The following is a 17,411-nucleotide window of genomic DNA, read 5'->3' on the forward strand; positions in this document are numbered from 1 at the left end:
AGGCAGAACAGAATTTTTCTTTAAATGGAAGAAACCACTCGATTGGGGCTTTGAATAGTAGCTATCTAGTCTTACAAGCCTAACAAAGTATTAAAACCCACGAAACACAACTTCTCACAGAGAAAGGATTAATATTATGATATTTAAACAGCCTGAAAAGTTTTCTCACAGAGTGGAAAACCGACAGCCAGTCAATTTCACTTATTCTAAGACCCAGATACCAGGAAAAAAGCTTCCATTTTGACATTAATTTGTTAATTCTTTACTACTACTGGAACATGTAGTAGCAGTGCTGGAATGTGTGAGAAGGGTTTGGACCCCAAACTATTTTTTACGAAGAACTAAAGCCACCTAAAATATCTTTTAGGTGACATACCGGGGAAAAAAAAGTATTAGGACCTGTTTTCTTCTGCCTTATTTCAAGGTGTAACTGCTGTTGCTATTCATAGATCGAAGGCTCTATGTATATTCTAACAAGTAAAACTTTAATTCATACTTTCATTTTGAGGTTTTCATTCCTCACAAATCAAAAGACAATTTTCCTAAAACACATCAATCCTCACTCCACCATTTCAAGTTCTTCTAGACATGATGGGAACCACTGACTCCAAATTTACTGGAGTTTAAAATGGGGATGCCTAACCCCTGAAACACAGCCTTTATTTGAATGGACTTTTCAATACACCTTTAGATGCACATTCAATAAACTTGATCTCTTACCCTATTGTTGGGTTGATATTCGGGTCAAAACTGTCTTCCACGAACCGCCACACAATACTTGATTTACCTACACCTGTATCCTAAAAGAGAATGAGAGAGGTAAAGAAGAAAAAGTTTTACCTGCTTGCATACACCAAAAACTACCTTGTGCCCTAAGTTCAGGATTTTGGGAAAATCATTCCAGATAGGTAAATTTTAGAAGTTAAGAAACACAAAAAGGTTTTCATAAAAATTCAGTGGAGTAACTAGGAGATTTCAAAATGTATTGTAGGAGAGGTGTTCCAAGTTTTTAAGAGACAGGATCTTTTGAAAGATCCAAAGTTTCTGCTTACTGTGCAAAGTGACAAACTCACTTGCTTTATAATAAGTCTAAGTGAACTATGAACTCTTGAACTACTTCTGAGTAATCCCTGATAAATCCCAGCCCCACCCTATCTAGGAAGGGGTAAGACTAGTTATTGAAATCTTTTTCAGTCTTTAAAGTAGCAACTCAGGCAAGAGAGCATCAATTTCAGAAAGTATGCTCTGAAATAGCAAAGTTGCCTTGACAAGTCAGGAAGCTGAAGCTTCAAACTAGTCTTTGGGGCTTCCTGATTTGAATGTCCCCCCGCCCGCCCCAAGGAAAGTAACTCTGTGAGAAGTGTGAGAGGTATCCCACAAGTTCAAAAACACCAAGCAGATGGCAAAGGAGACTACTGCTGCTCGTAAAACCTAAAGACCTGTTACTGGCTGTACTTCGCAAGACTTGGCCAACTCCTAACTAGTACCTGGGGAAGCTATTTAAGAGCTGCTCTTAACCCAGATGCAATGGAGAAGCAGGGAGGGCTCTTCACCCTTTAGGGGGCGGGAAGAGACCCTGGGCTCCAGGGAGGGACGAGGGGGAAGGTCCCTCCCGCCAGCAAAACCTTCAGGATGGTGCGGCCAGGTGGGCGGGACGGCCCGGGGGCGGGAGGGGGGCTGGAGGGAGGGTCCCGGGGCAGGTAGGCGGCGTCCCGCACGGAGACTGGGAGAAGGGGCAAAGGGGACGTGGGCACGCCCGGGTCCCCGGCCCGCCTGGCCTCCCGCGGCCCTCCCAGCCGGCCCGCCGCCACTCACCCCCAGCAGACACACTTTGAGCTCCCTCAGCGCCATGGCCTGGGAGCCAGGGGCGCGGGCCCGCCGCCGCCCTAAGTTGAGGAGGGAGAGGCCCGGCCCAGCACGAGCATCCCCCAGCGCCGCCGCGGCACGGCCTAGCCCCGGCCGCGGGGCGCGTAGAGGCGGCGGCCGCCCGTTCGCCGGTCCTCGGCCTGGTCCGTCCGTCACCAGCCGTGCGGGGCCCGCCTCAGCAGCCGGGACGGTGCCGCGGGTTCCCAGGCGCCACCGCTGCCGCCATCTTGGGACGCCAGCCGGGTCACCTGACCTCCCCGCCCACCTCGGCAGCCACCTTCGCTGCGAGGGCGGGGCCGGCTGGCGCCGTGAGGCTCGAGGCGGGGGTAGGGGGGCGGGGCCGCCGATGAGGGGCGGGATCCGAAGCCAGATACCCCGCCCCTCTTCCTTTGGCCCCGCCCCTCGCGCGCCGGTCCCGCCTCCAGGCCCATTCCAAGATGGCGGGTGAGTGGGGCTGGACTCCCGGGGTGCCCCCCTACCCCCAAGCCGGGACCACCCCCTCGAGGCCCAGGGACCACCCCCTCGAGGCCCGGGGACCACCCCCTCGAGGCCCGGGGACCGCCCCCGCCCGCCCCTGAGGCCGCCTGCCTCAGCCCCCTTGTAACTCCTTATGTGTCTCTTGGTTTTCAGGGATCCCCCTGTACTTTGTGGACTTGCAGGATGACTTAGATGATTGTAAGTAACAGTTCGGGCGTCCCGCCCCTCCCTGGGAACCTCTCATAGAATTCGGGGTGCACGAAAGGCGGGGGTGGGACCTACGGGCTGGCCTCTCCGTGTTGGGCCCAGAATAGCGGGACCCCCAACTGCCTTAATCACTTGTGGCGGTCCCTCCTCACTGGGCGGGGCGGCCGAGGATGGGAAGGATTTTTGTTGCTGGGAAACTTCTGACTTCCTGTCGCTTTCTTTCTCTTCCTCCTCCTCCTCCTGCTGCGGCGGCCCGGGAGGGATGGGAGGGCTAGGCTCTCCTAGTGATTCCGGGAGGGAGGAGGCGTGGCCACCTTGGGGGCGGGGGGCTTCCACCCAGGGTCTCCACTTTTTTCCCTGGGACTTTTCAGAGTGCTGGGGAGTTTAGGAGGTTCGGCTCCCCGTGTGGCCGGCCACAGACTCGCACAGACTTCTCCAGTGTCCTGGCCACAAGCCCAGCTCCGTTCTCACCCCTAGGAGCCCATTGGGTGGGTATCCTTCACCTGTCCCTTCCTGCTCTTTCCTTTAGAATCACGTTAAGGACTGATGGCTGGGGAAGGTGTTCCTGGAAATGCAGGTTCGCATTTGTGGTGACTGAAGCATTTCCTTTCCATTCAACAAACATTTCTTGAGCACCTGCTGGTTCTGGGCCGGCCATGAGCGGAGCCCGGGACCTACAAACTCGAACCCGAAACGGTGACGACTCTCAGGGAGCTCACAGTCCAGGGAGAGAGCCGACAGATAATCACCAAACGCCGTGTTGCCTGCTGATGAAGGAGGCCTGTACAAAAAATCACAATAGCCAACATTAATGGGGGCTTACTGTGCGCTTCCCTTCCCCATCTACAAGTTTCCTACTAACAAGGACTGGTGTTTACAGAAAACACCATAGGTCAGGCGCAGTTTAAACCCTTTATACACATTACTTCTTTTAGAAGGAGGCAACTTTATTAAAGTAGAATGACACTTGAAGTGGCCAGTGTTTAGGAGCATGGATCCTGAAGTCAGATGGCCAGAGGGTGAAGTCCTGAGCCACTCTTTACTGGCTGTGTGATCCTGGCCAAGTCACTGTACCACTTGGAGCCTCATTGCCTCATCTGTAGAATGGGCATAATAGAAGTCCACCTCAAAAGGCTTCCACGCAGGTTAAATAATAAAAGGTTTAGCGTGAAGCCTTGTACATAGGACACGCTGGGTAAATATTATCTGCCATTATTATTGTTGTGATCATTATTCATACTTATTTAACACTGTGGGGCAAAGTACAGTGTTGGCCCCAGGTTTACAGAGCTGAATGTTTCGGCCAGCAGGCATCTTCGAATGGAAGGAATGTAGCCTTTCTCTTGATAAACAACAGTAACCTGCTGTTAAGGCACCTCTCATTCATAGATTCGATATTTGGCCTGGCTGGAAAAGCTGATTTCTAGCTATATCAGTTATCTAACAAACCACCCCAAAACTCAGTGGCTTAAATCAACAGCATTTTGTTATTTCTAACAATTCTTTGCATTGACTGGGTGATGCAGAAGCTTCGTGTGTTCTCTTTGAACTCTGGGAAGATAAGAAGGTCCAAAATGGCTTTCTTCACATGGCTCTTGGCCAGGAAATCTGCTGGGACTGCAGGTCAGGGCCTCAGTTCTCTTCCAGGAGGTTCTTCCACTTGGCTAGCTTGGGCTTGTCACAGCGTGGTGACGGCAGACATTTGGACCTCTTTTCTGGCAGCTAGCTTCCTTTTGTCTTTTTTGTATATGTGTTCAAAAAGGAAGAGATTATATAGGAAAAAATAATTCTGATTTTCCTTTGGCCCTGTTTGTGCAAATATTGGGTGTTTGAGACTTGTGATAAAGAATGCCATAAATACTCTTTAGCAGACTGCTGAAGACTCGTCCCAGTAAAGAAGAAAACCAGCCTTGTGGCTCTGAACACACCCATGCCATGGATAGGGCAACTCTGGGAGCCTTCTGGGGCTTCTTTTTTTGAGCAGGGGTGGGGGCTTCAGGGTGCTGTTCCTATGAAATTACAATATAATTGGTTTGATTAATAGCCATAATAGGAGGGCCTGTCCCCCCAGTCATTTATGCAGCCCTGGGTCCCACCTTTGCATTGTACTGGGGTGGTATTTGGGAGGCATTACCGTGCTGTGATTGATAGCAAGAACCCTGAGGTCCTGTAACCCACTTCCTGCCTTTAGCTGAGTCAGTGTGAGCAGATCACTGACTCTGTTCACATTCTTCATCTGGAAAATGACATAAGAATTGGAGATGCTTCATAGGACTGATATGGGGATTAGATGAAACAATACACATAAAACATTTTAGCCCAGTGCCTGGCATAGAGTATTATATTCAATGATTTGATTACTGTTCTTATTTTAACCATCATCATTATTGCTAGGCACTCGTATACGATTTTCTGATTCGGTTTTAAGGGCTGCTACTCTGTGAAGTAGGTGGGATTATTCCTGTTTTACAAATGATGAAACTGAGAGAGGTTAACTAACTTATCCAGTGTGGCACAGGTCATAAATGATAGAACTAGCAATCCAACTCTGTTCCTCTGAGTCTTGCTTTTTTTATTCCATCACACAGATTGACCTCACAAATATCCTTAAGCTAATGGCAGGAGCATGGATGTTGGTTGCGGTGGTTCTCCATCTGTTGTCCTTTTTGGGCATTTTTTGTCTAAACGATGGGATAACCGCTCCACTTAGGCTCTAAGTCACTTTGGGCGGGAACATAGGTCGTCCTTTTTTATCACCCAGTGTCCTCCATAATCTAGGTGTTCAATTAATGTCATTACTGGTAGTGATAATGGATGACGAGTCTTGTCCAATTTACTTTGTGATTTCTTGATTAAATTGGCTAACTTCAAAACGAAGCCATAATGAAAGGCTGCATTGTCTTTTAAAATCATTCAGAGTCTTCAGGTCATTGCAGCACAGAAAAGATTTAATTTTAGTGAATTAGCTTGCTGAAGCAATCTAAATTCCTTCTCTTGAGAGCAGAAAGTATGTGGGATGGTCTGGCACAGTGGTCCTGGTGGTGGATTGCACATAGAAAGTGGAGCTGGATGCGTCTGTCCCTCAGGGGCTTAAAGTCCTGTGACCGTCTGGGTTGCTTAAAGCAGGTGGAGGCTGAAGAGGTATTACTCCTGGTAAGGTTTGCTTGGCCAATTGGAATTTAAGTGTGTACCAGTGGTGGGTGAAAAAAAAGGGGAATCTGTTGCAGATATAAAGAGACCTAAGAGACCTATCAACAAAATACAATACGTGGTCATATTTGGATCCTTAGTTGAACAAATCAGCTATAAAAAGACATTATTGAGACAGTTGGGGAAAATTAAACTTGGGCTGGGTATTAGGTTATATTAAGAGTCATTATTAATTTTGTCAGATACGATAGTGGTGTCACAGTTTTATTCAAAGGAGAAGGACCTTATCTAACAGAAACAAATAAGCATTTATGGGTGAAATGATTTAATGTGTGAGGTCTGCTTTGAAAATGCTGCAACAAACAATAAATCATCAAAAAGTTGGGAAGAAGGATGAGTGGGAGAAATTGGCAGAATGTTTATACTTGTTGAAACTGGTTGCTAGGGGTGTGGGGTTTATTATACTATTCTATTTGTTCACGTGTTTGAAAATTTCCCTAATAGAAAGTTTTTAAAAATGAGATGAAAGTTTCACATATGACCAAACGTCTACATGAGGAGTTTAAAGCTGGATTTCAATTCTGAAGTCAGCTGCCATGTTATTGTAAGATGCGTTTAGCTTCAAAAGACAGACTTGGAGAATCTGTTAGTATTTGAGGGACTGTGTATTTCTTTTCAAAGGTTTAGTTTTTGAGGTATCTATGAAAGAAGTTGGAAGAAGGTATACTTCTGTTGATGAGAAAAGCTAGGTGCCAACAAGTATCTGTTGAAAATGGGATTAGCTAAGTCAGAGGGATACAGATAGACTCTTTGAATATTAATGCTAGAAGGAGTGGTGTATGTTCAAGCTTGAATAAAGAACATCCTCCAGAGCAGAATGCATTCCATTTCACCTGCCCACATTGGTCCAGGTTTGTAAAAATGTTCTGCTTGAGGACCATAGCCAAGCAGAGAAAATAGATTAATTTTAGCCCCAAACCAAACCATTGAACCTTCTCTCTGAACTATTACATAAACTCAAATCAAAGATTGTCAATTTTTTTTTTAAAGTAATGACCTCCCTGTAGTTTGAACAGCAACTTGAATGTGCTTATAGTTGGGAAATAGAACAAAATCCAGACATCAGACTATTCTCCAAGTCAGAGATGGGCAAATTTTTTTTTCTATAAAGGATCAGATAGTAAACATTTTAGACTTTGATGGCCAGAAGGCCTGCTATAACCACTCAAGTCTGCCACTGTAGCCTGGTAGCACTCACAGATATACATAAATGAATGAACATGGCTGTTTGCTAATAAAACTTTATTTACAAACACAGGGCTGGATTTGGCCCTCGGTTCTAAACCAAACTTGATTTCATTTTTTTCCCTTTTTTTTGGGGGGGGGTGGATTTTTTTTTTTTAATTGAAGTGTAGTTGATTTACAATGTCGTGTTAGGCTCAGGTGTACAGCAAACGGATTCAGTTGTATATACATATATTTATATTCTTTTTATTATATATTTATTATATATATATTCTTTTTTCAGATTCTTTTCCATTATAGGTTATTACAAGATATCGAGTATAGTTCCCTGTGCTCTACAGTAGGTCCTTGTCGGTTAGTTATCTATTTTATATTTAGTAGTGTATATATGTTAATTCCAAGCTCCTAATTTCTCTCTCCCCCCTTTCCACTTTGGTGTAACCGTAAGTTTGTTTTTTATGCCTGCGAGTCTGTTATGTAAATGAGTTCATTTGTATCCTTTTTGTAGATTCCACAGATAAGTGGTGTCATATATTTGTCTTTCTCTGAAACTTGACTTCCTTCTGTCTGCACCCAGAAGTCTGTCGATTAGCTGAGCCAACCTGAAAGGCTGCCTTTCCCACTGGGCTCAGTTTGAAGAGCTGACTTTTGCCTGCACAGCCCCTGCTTTGCTGAGGAGCCCTTGACAAGTTGTTCAGCCTTCACGTCTCCTTTTTCCTGTTGGCGTGTTGGATATTAAAAGCCTGTACCTATCTCCTCCCAACAGGATGAGGGTGAGCAAGGAACAAAAGAGTCAGCATGGTGTGGGCCGAGTCAACTGTGCTTCCCGGCTGGTAATCGTAATGCATTTTACTTTGGTAGTTCTGTATTTTCCATTTCCTATGAGACAAACAGATGAACATTAGAGATTCCCTGAAATTGTCTCTGTTTAAAAAGAGAGTTTTATATGGCTTTCTACCTCGCAAATGAAGATTTTTTTAAGCAGAAATTTTGCAACAAAACCTAGCTAATGAAAGAGAAAGTGGTTTTGAGCTTCAAAACACCACTTAGCCTAATGAGGAGAAAAAATAAGAGATGAGAGCAAGTGGTTGCTTTCCCTGTTTGGAAAGTCGTTCATCCATGTAACAGATGTTTCTCCAGCTCCTCCCAGGCACCAGCCTGTGGGAGGCACTGGGGACTGAGGGATGAAGAAGCCCTGGGCTCCATCCCAGAGCTGCTCCCACCTAGAGGGAAGGTGTGCGTAGAGATGGCACAGATGGGAGGTGCCGGTTGAGTTGGGTCAGGCCAAGGAGGGCAATGGGTGAGTGACCTCAGTGAGAATGTTTCCAGTGCAACCAGGGGCCAGTAGCCAGGCCAGAATGAGTGGCATCGAGAAGTTGAGGATATGTTGCCTGTAGTCCATGCATCGAGTACCCACTGTATTCCAGACACTGGCTGCCCATTGGGCATTTTGGGGAATGGTCACTGTTCTTGGGAGCTCCCAGTGTAGCCAGGAAAACAGACCCTTTTTTTTTTTTTTTTTTTTTGCGGTATGCGGGCCTCTCACTGTTGTGGCCTCCCCCGTTGCGGAGCACAGGCTCCGGACGCGCAGGCTCCGGACGCGCAGGCTCAGCGGCCATGGCTCACGGGCCCAGCGGCCATGGCTCACGGGCCCAGCCGCTCCGCGGCATATGGGATCCTCCCAGACCGGGGCACGAACCCGTATCCCCTGCATCGGCAGGCGGACCCTCAACCACTTGCGCCACCAGGGAGGCCCCAGACCCTTTTGAGAAGAAGCAGCTGGAGGGGTTGGAGGGGTTGAAGTCAGTTGCTTTTCTTCCTGGATAAGAGAGCCCAGAACACCTTTGCATTATTTATATCTACTCTGACAACCTCAAAAAAAAAGAAAAAGGATTTGGATGGCCCAGCCTTTCCACTCCTGGTTACTTGCCCACAAAACGTGAATGCATATTTTCAAAAAGACAGGGTCATAGTTGCACTATTCTTAATAGTCGAAAACTAGAACCCACCCAAATGTCCATCGTGAGTGAAATGGATTATAAATTGTGGTTATGTTCACACGATGGAAAACTATGCAGTTATAAGAGTGAATTATCTACAGCGTCACTCAGTAATATGGATGAACTTCACAAACATAGTGGTTGGTGAAAGAAGCCAGACACAAAAGGGTATAGACTGGATGATTCTGTTTACACAGAGTATGGAAACAAGCACAGCAATCTAGCTTATCTGATGTAGAAGGCAGGAGAGTGGTCCCCTTTGGGTAAGGCAGTAAGTGGAAGGGAGCATGGGGGGCTTTTGGAGATGCCGGTTAAATTGTCTTTCTTGAGGTGAGGACTGGTTTCACAGGTGTGTTCAGTTAAAAGATTGGTCACTTACTTTTTGTGCACTTTTCTGTGTGAATGGCATACTTCAGTTAAAAAAATAAGAATTGCTTTTTAAGATCAAGGCACAGGGGAGAGCATAACCGTGGATGGGGGGAAGGAGTCCGTGCAAAGGGGAAGATGGCAGAGAGCAGGAGGGGAGGGTGATGGCGGGGTTGGACTGTGTAAGACAGGCATGGAACTCGGTGCATCTGCAGAGGAGTTTGCTTCTTTCCAGAAGGAGGAAGGCGACCTTCCTGGCAGTTTGGCCAAGGTGGTCACTAGAAAAGTGGTGTAATGTTGGCCAGCATTGCTTGATTGTCTCAAATATTTTGAACAGTAGGAAAATAGAGTCCCCCACGCGCATACACTCACCCCAGGTGCTGTGGGTTTTGTTCTGCAACCTTTTTTTCCTTTTCGAATCTGCCTCAAGTCTGAATGGAGAAGTCGCTGCATTTTTCAGTAGCGCTCTTCCATCCATCAGACTGTGTAGAGTCTGGCCCCCTCACCCACACCTCCTCCAGCTCTGTCCCCAGCTGGGTGGGTTGGCAGGAAAATTGAGATGTATAATATCACAGTGGAGCCCACGAGCGGCTTGGAGCTGCAGAGTGCTTGCCTATCAGGTGACCCGAGTCAGTGTTTCCCGTTGACCGTCAGTGTAAAAGCCAGAGTCATAAATAATGACGGGTTTTGGAAGCCGTGATTAAAGCCACAAATCAAAGAGGAATTTCCATGTATGCATGGCATAGAAAGGACGGCTGCTCGTGAGCTGGGTTGGTCGCTTCAGCCAGCAAACTGCGTAGTGCTAGTAATAACCATCAGTAGCCCTCAAAGACTTACAAAACATTATGCACTGGACGGGTCCGCTCATACAGGAGCTAATAAATCAGCGTGGGTCTTGTTAGAGAATGGCATTTACACAGAGAAAGTTTGCCTGCGCAGCTTGCCATTGAAATTTAGTTAAGTCAACAAAGACCTGCCATGGGGAGGGGTCAGTTCCACCTTCCGCGCCCCGCCCCCAAGTCAGTGAAGAAGCAAGAACGTTCTTTATCTTTCGCCTGGGTTGGGTTTGTCTGGTGTAGCTTTTAGAAATAGTCCCAATTTAGGAATCTGCATTAGTATTTATAAGCCTGTTAGCAAGAAGGATGAAGCCACTTTAAATAATACATTAATGGATGGTTTACTCTAGTTTTCCCCCAAATCATATAAGGCCTTGCAGAGACTTGGTTATTGTTCATCGAAGAGTGGCTAATGAGAAGCGCTAAGAATGATCAACTACATAAGCTCTACATTAATACAGATTTCTCTCTCTCTCTCTCTTTTTTTTTAAGTACACATTTTGCAAATAAGGCTAGACTCCTTCTCAGCCACCATCAACCAATCTTCTAACATTTTGAAGTGGACACAGACAGTGGGTCACATCTGTCATGTTTTCTCCCAACCGATGTCCCCTAGTGCTGTGTTAGAGACAGAATATTGGATCGTATGGATAATTGGGCTGGCCCAGGGTGGCGTATCTCACACAGAGTTATAGTGACAGGATGACATGTTGAATGGAGAATCGTAAATATTGGGAAAGCCTGGAGAACGGATTCTTAATGAAAATGCTTGCCGGGATAGACGTGCTCTAACATTCTGCCTCCGTCTCTACCTCTGTTCATGTCTGGGCCAATAAAGTTATCTCACTGGACATGTTTTATTGTGTTTATTTTTTCTCACCTTTCCACTTCAAACCAGTTCTGGGGTGGCTGCTCAGCTAGGGCTTGGTGGCTTCATGAGAAATCTCTGGCTTCCCGAACCCCTCAAAGGCAGCAGCCAGCCAGTGCACTTTCCTCTGCTGTGTTCTTCCCTTCCTCTGGAATGTTCTTTTTCCCTTTACCAGATCCTCTCTCTCTTCCTGTGTGGTAAACTCCTACTGGATCTTCAAGGCCCAGCTCAAATATCACTGCTGTTGTAGGGAAGCATCTCCCACCCCCTCCTTCCTCCTCCAAGCAGAGCTGGTCTCCTCCCTGTCTTGTTTATACCCGTACCCTGTGGCTCTTGCCCCCGGGGTATTGTGGGTTGTTCTGTGTGGGAAGATCTTTGTTCCCTTGGGAGCTTTTGGAGTCTGGGGACCATGCCTTTGTCATCTCTGAACCGCCAGTACTCTGTCGAATGTTGAGTTATGGTTTACCGTTGTCACCTGAAATTAACCCTTGTGGGTGGGGAGAGGACGTTTGAGATGGGTTTGCTGTTAACACGCCTTCTGTTTTTTGGACTAGATCTTCTGATCCTTTTTGTGATGCAAAATGACCTGTAACATTTCTTTTCTTTCTCTCTTTTTATGAGATCTTATCTATTGTATTTTGAACCTGTAAAGCACATTCACCTAACATTATACTTAAAGCGTTAATTCATACCTAGCCTGGTTTAAGACAGATTGGTGTCTTGTGAAAAGCACTGACACACAGGCACGTGCTCAGGGTTCCCTGTGTGTTTTCGCCAGAGCAACCTCATCCAACTTATTTTGCGCCCCAGCCTGTTTTATTTATTTTTTTATGTATTTTTTTGGCTGTGTTGGGTCTTTGTTGCTGCGTGCGGCCTTCCTCTAGTTGCGGTGAGCGGGGCCTACTCTTCGTTGCGGTGCACGGGCTTCTCATCGCGGTGGCTTCTCTTGTTGCAGAGCACAGGTTTTAGGCACGCGGGCTTCAGTAGTTGTGGCTCGCAGGCTCAGTAGTTGTGGCTTGAGGGCTCTAGAGCGCAGGCTCAGTAGTTGTGACACACGGGCTTCGTTGCTCCGCGGCATGTGGGATCTTCCCGGACCAGGGCTCAAACCCATGCCCCCTGCATTGGTAGGCAGATTCTTAACCACTGTGCCACCAGGGAAGCCCCCCCACCAGCCTGTTTTAAATGATGACTCTACTGATGGTGTGCATTTTGTTTGGTAGATAACCCTTGAGTAACCAGTTAGTGTTGAGGAGGATCTGGGAAAGGGAAAAACGTTTTTTACCCCACGGTTGTAGCTTCCAGAAACACATTTAATGCGGGAAGAGGTTTTTGTTTGTTCACCTGTTTTTTACTTAGTCACCTAGCATCAGGGTCAAAGGATAATAATTCTGTTGTACTCTGTAAACTGATCAGTATCATTGAAGTAGAGGTAGCCTCATCTTCGGTTGGGTGAGCTTAAGGCTACTGCTTCAGGACCACTCTGGTTTTGGTTGGATGGAGGTGAGCTTTATATCTCTTAGCTGGTTAGCTGGGTTTTTTAACTTGGACCATCCCCCTGGAGGGTAGGCAGCAGCCACAGCTGCTGCCTGAGATGCACCAGGGCCACGGGGACGTGGACCCTACGGTTCAGGGAACATGTGGATACGTGGGTGTGCAGCTGGGGACAGGGTGCTGAGCAGAAGGTGTGGCCGGAGGGGACCCCTACCCCTACAAGTCAAATAGCACTTCTCAGCCTTTCCCTTGCTGGTCTTTGTTAGGTTTAAATTATTAGTCATTTTTGGTAAAGGGTCAGTGATGTCCTGTGCAAACTTGCCAAGGAAGCTCATACGTGGCAGAAACTTAGAAAGCAGCTGCTGCCAAAAGTCCATCATCGCAGAGATAGCAAATGAAGCCGATCATGATCAGTATTGTTTTTAAAATATTTTAAGTGAGCCAAGAAGGCTTGAAGGTATTAGAGACTATTTTCTTAAGAAGGCTTTGCTTTTCTGTATTATATTAAGCTTTCTTGAGTGGAGTAGGTAACTTTTTTTTTCAAATGTAAGAAAATATAATGAAAAAATTTGAACAAGGCATTATTCATACCCTACTTCATATTTCATTTCTAGCTTGAATGCTTAAGATTCCTGATGTTTGTGGATGACCTGGACTTGTGGATCCTCAGGATAATCGACTGCTCCTGATATCACCATGTCCATAGACCTTTGTTCCTTATTCTGTGAGCAGTTGCCTGTTTGCCCTCTTAGCAGTGGCTAGAAATGTAAATTCTAGATAATTCTTTCTGAGAGCAGGAGTCATTTTATGTGTTGCTGCCACTGCCAGGAGGCATAGCAAGCTAGCTTGACAGATCTTTGCCATTTATTCATTCAGCAGCTCTTACTGATTGCCTGCTGTGTGCCAGACATATCAAGGAGTCAGTAAAAGGTTTTTGCCCTGGGTGCGATGGCGGAGGATTGGGGGTGGGCCCAGCTGATCAACAGTAGACGTGGGAAGAAAACGTTCTGTGTGTCAGAAGGTGATACATTCTCTGGAAAAATAGAAAAGTAGATCAGGGTACGCTGGGGTGTAGGTGGGAGGCATGCAATTTCAACATCAGGTGGCCAGGGTGGACCTCATTGAGAGGATGAGCGAGCAAAGCTCTTACTGAGAAGAAGGAAGTCATCAAAGGGGACATCTTGTGGAGCAGAGTTCCAGGCAGAGGGACGTGCTGGGCTGTGTGACGGCCCTCAGCCGGGGAAGTGACTGGGGCCCTGGGGAGACAGCAGGGGGCTGCATGGCTGGAGGAGAGGGCAGGGATGGGAAGTGAGGTCGGAGAGGCCAAGGGGCGTCCAGGTCATTCCTGCTGATGCCGACATGAAGCCCCTTCCCTTATGGGACCCTCCACTCACCAGGGGCTGCTCAGGTGACACCTAGCTTATATCTTCACAGTGGTTCCCAACTGGGGACCGGTGGCTGTGTCTGGAGACGTTTTTGATTTTCACAAAGTGGGGAGACGATGCTCCTGGCATCTAGTGCGCTGAGGCCAGGAAGGCTGCGGAATGTCCTGTAATGCACAGGACAGCCCTGCATCGGGCTGTTAGAATGTGGTTCAAGGGCCAATCATGCTGAGGCTGAGAAACCCTGCTCTGTTATTATATAGTTCATCAGCTGTTGATTGATTTAGTTTGTCTTTGAAGACTTAATAAAAAAAAAAACAACATTAAAATGTCATGGGAAGAGGTTATTCATCATGGTATCCGGTTAGAATACTGTCAGAGTTGACGTTGAAGATAATGCTGGCTGTTTTCATTCACTTTGTGGCAAGGGCTTCCAAATCGGCCTTGCATGTACATTTTAGTAAACTCTGGTGCTTGTATGGAGTAGTTCAAAAAATTTAATACATCATTTACAAGTAAAGAGTAGTAGTGTCACTGATAATCTCATCAATTGGGATTCAAGTAGGATTTTGAAAGGGGCCAGGATGTTGATCCACACAAAGGACCTATATTTACCTATATTTGGAACTTGGAGTAAAAGACACTATTATTCATAAATGAATGGGACGCTCTTAGTGGAGCATATTGTCCTTGGATTATACCAACCCAGTGTTTTTCAGAAGTCTGTCATTTGTGTACTGCTTTTCCTATGTCTGCTGTATCTATAGACCACCTGTATTTTTCTTTGTATCAAATAATTTATTTAAACACATTTTGGGGAACTTGTATGAATTGCTCAACATGAAACTTAACCAAACTATCATAAGACAGAAGTAAAATAACATGATAAAATTCTAGGTAGACACAGTTGTCTGCTGAGGATTCTGAGTGTGAGCCCTGCTCTGTGTTCGAAAGGAAGATGAACTAGTTTTAGGGAAGTGTTGAAGACACACTAGTCGAAATGAAACTTTCTTTGATTAATCAGAGAATTGAGAAGAGAATAACTTTCCCACTGTGTGGTTTAGTGATATTTAATGTCCCTTCCCTGTGCCACACTGGGGGATGTGCCGTCCTGAGCTGTCCATAGTGAGGCCAGGTGACGGCTGTGCATTTGCAGACACGCTGGTGAGGTCAGAGCTGCAGTTGGAGAGTATGTGACCAACCAGGGATGTAAAGGAGGCGGGTCCTCTTTGGCTCTGACTGGCCACCAGCGGTCTATTAATGCAGAACTCTCCCAGAGAGGTAGCTGTGCGGTAACCTGGTTCTTTGTTCTGTACAGGACTAAAACTGTAATTCCATTTCTTAAAACAAAACAAAAATCCCTGTAATTCAGATTTCTTACTATTTCCAGTGAATTTTATACGTCTTTCTTCCCTCTGCCCCTCTTTACCTACTTAATATGAATTACCAAAATTTAATTCTACTATATTCATTGTTAGGATGGTGGAATACTTTTGAGGAACTATGCGCTTTGTATTGGATGTTGAAATGTATTCATTTTATCATAGCAGTTATGTGATAGTTTTGATCTGCGTTCTGTCCTGAAACTAAGATCTCTCATTTTTGCAAGCAGAGGTGAATGAATTAATGTCTTGGTTTCTTGATAACTTGCTGTGCGTGCGGCTCCAGGTGGCTTTAGGCTAGTTGCTGCACCTCGTGTTTCTTTTGGTGGAAGCTAGATTTTCTCAGCTTCTCAGGGGCTGTTAGACTCTCAGGAATTGAATCCAGGTAGTCAAAGTCTTGGGAGACTGACTTCTATAGAAACTGCTATGTATTAAGTGTAGGCTATGTACCAGGCATTATGTGACATGGTCCCAGGGCGTAAGGGCCTCCAAGTCTAGCCGTGGAGACAGAAGCAGTCTACTTAGAGTTAGTAATGCACCACTTTACGTAAGATGTGGAAAACTGACAACTGTATAGTTCCATTTCTTACCCTCCTACTTTATGTTGCCGTTTTTATTGCATAGTACATCTACGTGTTATAAATTCTCCAATACGAAGTTACAAGTTTTGATTTGTATTGCTTTAAACCATTGTGTGTCTTTTGAAGAAATCAGGAGGAAAAATCATTTTTAAAACATTTACCCACACATTTACTGCTTCCAATGCTTTTGATTCCTTTTAAAGGTGAAGTTTCCAAGTGGTACCGCTCCTCTTCAGCCTGTAGGACTTCATCGAGCATTTCTTTCAGTCCACCGTTGCTGGCAATGTTTAAACGGGTGTGTTAGAAAGTATATTCTCAGTGTGTGTGCTTTTTTGGTTTCTTTTTAGTCTGACAGTGTCTTTCATTCATCTTTCTCCCTGAAAGGTATTTCACTGGATGTCAAGTTCTGGATTGACGTTGTTTTCTTTCAGTCCTTTAAAGGTGTGCTTCCACGGTCTTCTGCTTCCACTCTTTCTGCTGAGGAGTCAGGGGACATTCAAATCATTACTCCTTGTATGTAATTTTTGTTTTTCTTTGCTGCTTTCAAGGTTCTCTTTGGTTATCAGCAGTTTGACTGTGATGTGTCTAAGTGTGGTTTTCTGTGTACCGTTGACTCTTGAAGAACTTGGACTTGAACTGTGCAGGCCCACTTATATACAGGTCTTTTTTCAGTAAGAAATACTTCAGTGCTACATGGTCTGTGGTTGGTTGAATCTGTGGATGCAAAGGAACCACGCATTTGGAAGACAGACTATAAGTTATACTTGGATTAACCCCGGTGTGGTTCAAGGGCCAACTGTATTTATCTTCTTGAGGTTTGCTGAGACCCTTGATTTTATATATTTGTTTCTTTCACCGAGTTTGGGGAATTTTTGGCCATTGTTTTGTCATCTCCATTCTGTTAAGTCTGCTCAGTGAATTTTTAAATTTCAGATATTGTTTCAATTTTAGAATTTTTATTTCGTGTCTTTTTTTTTTTTTTTTTTGCGGTACGCGGGCCTCTCACTGCTGTGGCCTCTCCCGTTGCGGAGCACAGGCTCCGGACATGCAGGCCCAGCGGCCATGGCTCACGGGCCCAGCTGCTCCGTGGCATGTGGGATCCTCCCGGACCGGGGCACGAACCCGCGTCCCCTGCATCGGCAGGCGGACTCTCAACCACTGCGCCACCAGGGAAGCCCTATTTCGTGTCTTTTTATAGTTAACATTTCTTTGCTGAGATTTCTTATCTTTTCACTCATTATAGGCAGATTTTCTTTTATATCCATAGGCATTTAATAATAGTTGTTTTAAAATCCTTGTCTGTAATTCTAAAATTTGGATCCTTTCAATATGCTTTGACGTTTTCTCTTTTAGCTAGTTCAAGTTTTCTGTTTCTTTGTTTACTGAATAATTTTGGAGTGTAACCTGGATATAGTGAATATTATGTGCTGTAAAAATCTCTGAATTCTGCTATATGCCTCCAAAGAGTGTTGATTTCTTTGTTCCGTTTTGTTTTATTTCAGTAGGCATTTAAATTGAGGTCCAACAGTTCCCACTGTCTCTCCTGTAGTGGATAGCACC

At 45.6% G+C, this 17,411-nt stretch overlaps 1 protein-coding gene and 1 pseudogene across 1 annotated transcript in view; one reads left to right on the plus strand and one right to left on the minus strand.

The window, feature by feature from the left end:
* RAB22A (RAB22A, member RAS oncogene family) overlaps positions 1–2,146 on the minus strand; it is a 50,579-nt gene extending 48,433 nt beyond the window's left edge. Inside the window, exons 1-2 of the mRNA XM_060120269.1 lie at positions 1,816–2,146; positions 721–800 (exon numbers count right to left, since the gene is read on the minus strand). Of these exons, the coding sequence (XP_059976252.1) occupies positions 721–800; positions 1,816–1,851 (116 nt within the window). The 5' untranslated portion in view covers positions 1,852–2,146. The remainder of the gene's footprint in view (positions 1–720; positions 801–1,815) is intronic.
* Positions 2,147–2,303: 157 nt separating this feature from the next.
* Positions 2,304–17,411, plus strand: part of LOC132476180 (serine/threonine-protein phosphatase 4 regulatory subunit 1-like) — a 62,122-nt pseudogene continuing 47,014 nt past the window's right edge.

Source organism: Mesoplodon densirostris, chromosome 16 (assembly GCF_025265405.1).
Source record: "Mesoplodon densirostris isolate mMesDen1 chromosome 16, mMesDen1 primary haplotype, whole genome shotgun sequence".
Lineage (NCBI taxonomy): Eukaryota > Metazoa > Chordata > Mammalia > Artiodactyla > Ziphiidae > Mesoplodon > Mesoplodon densirostris.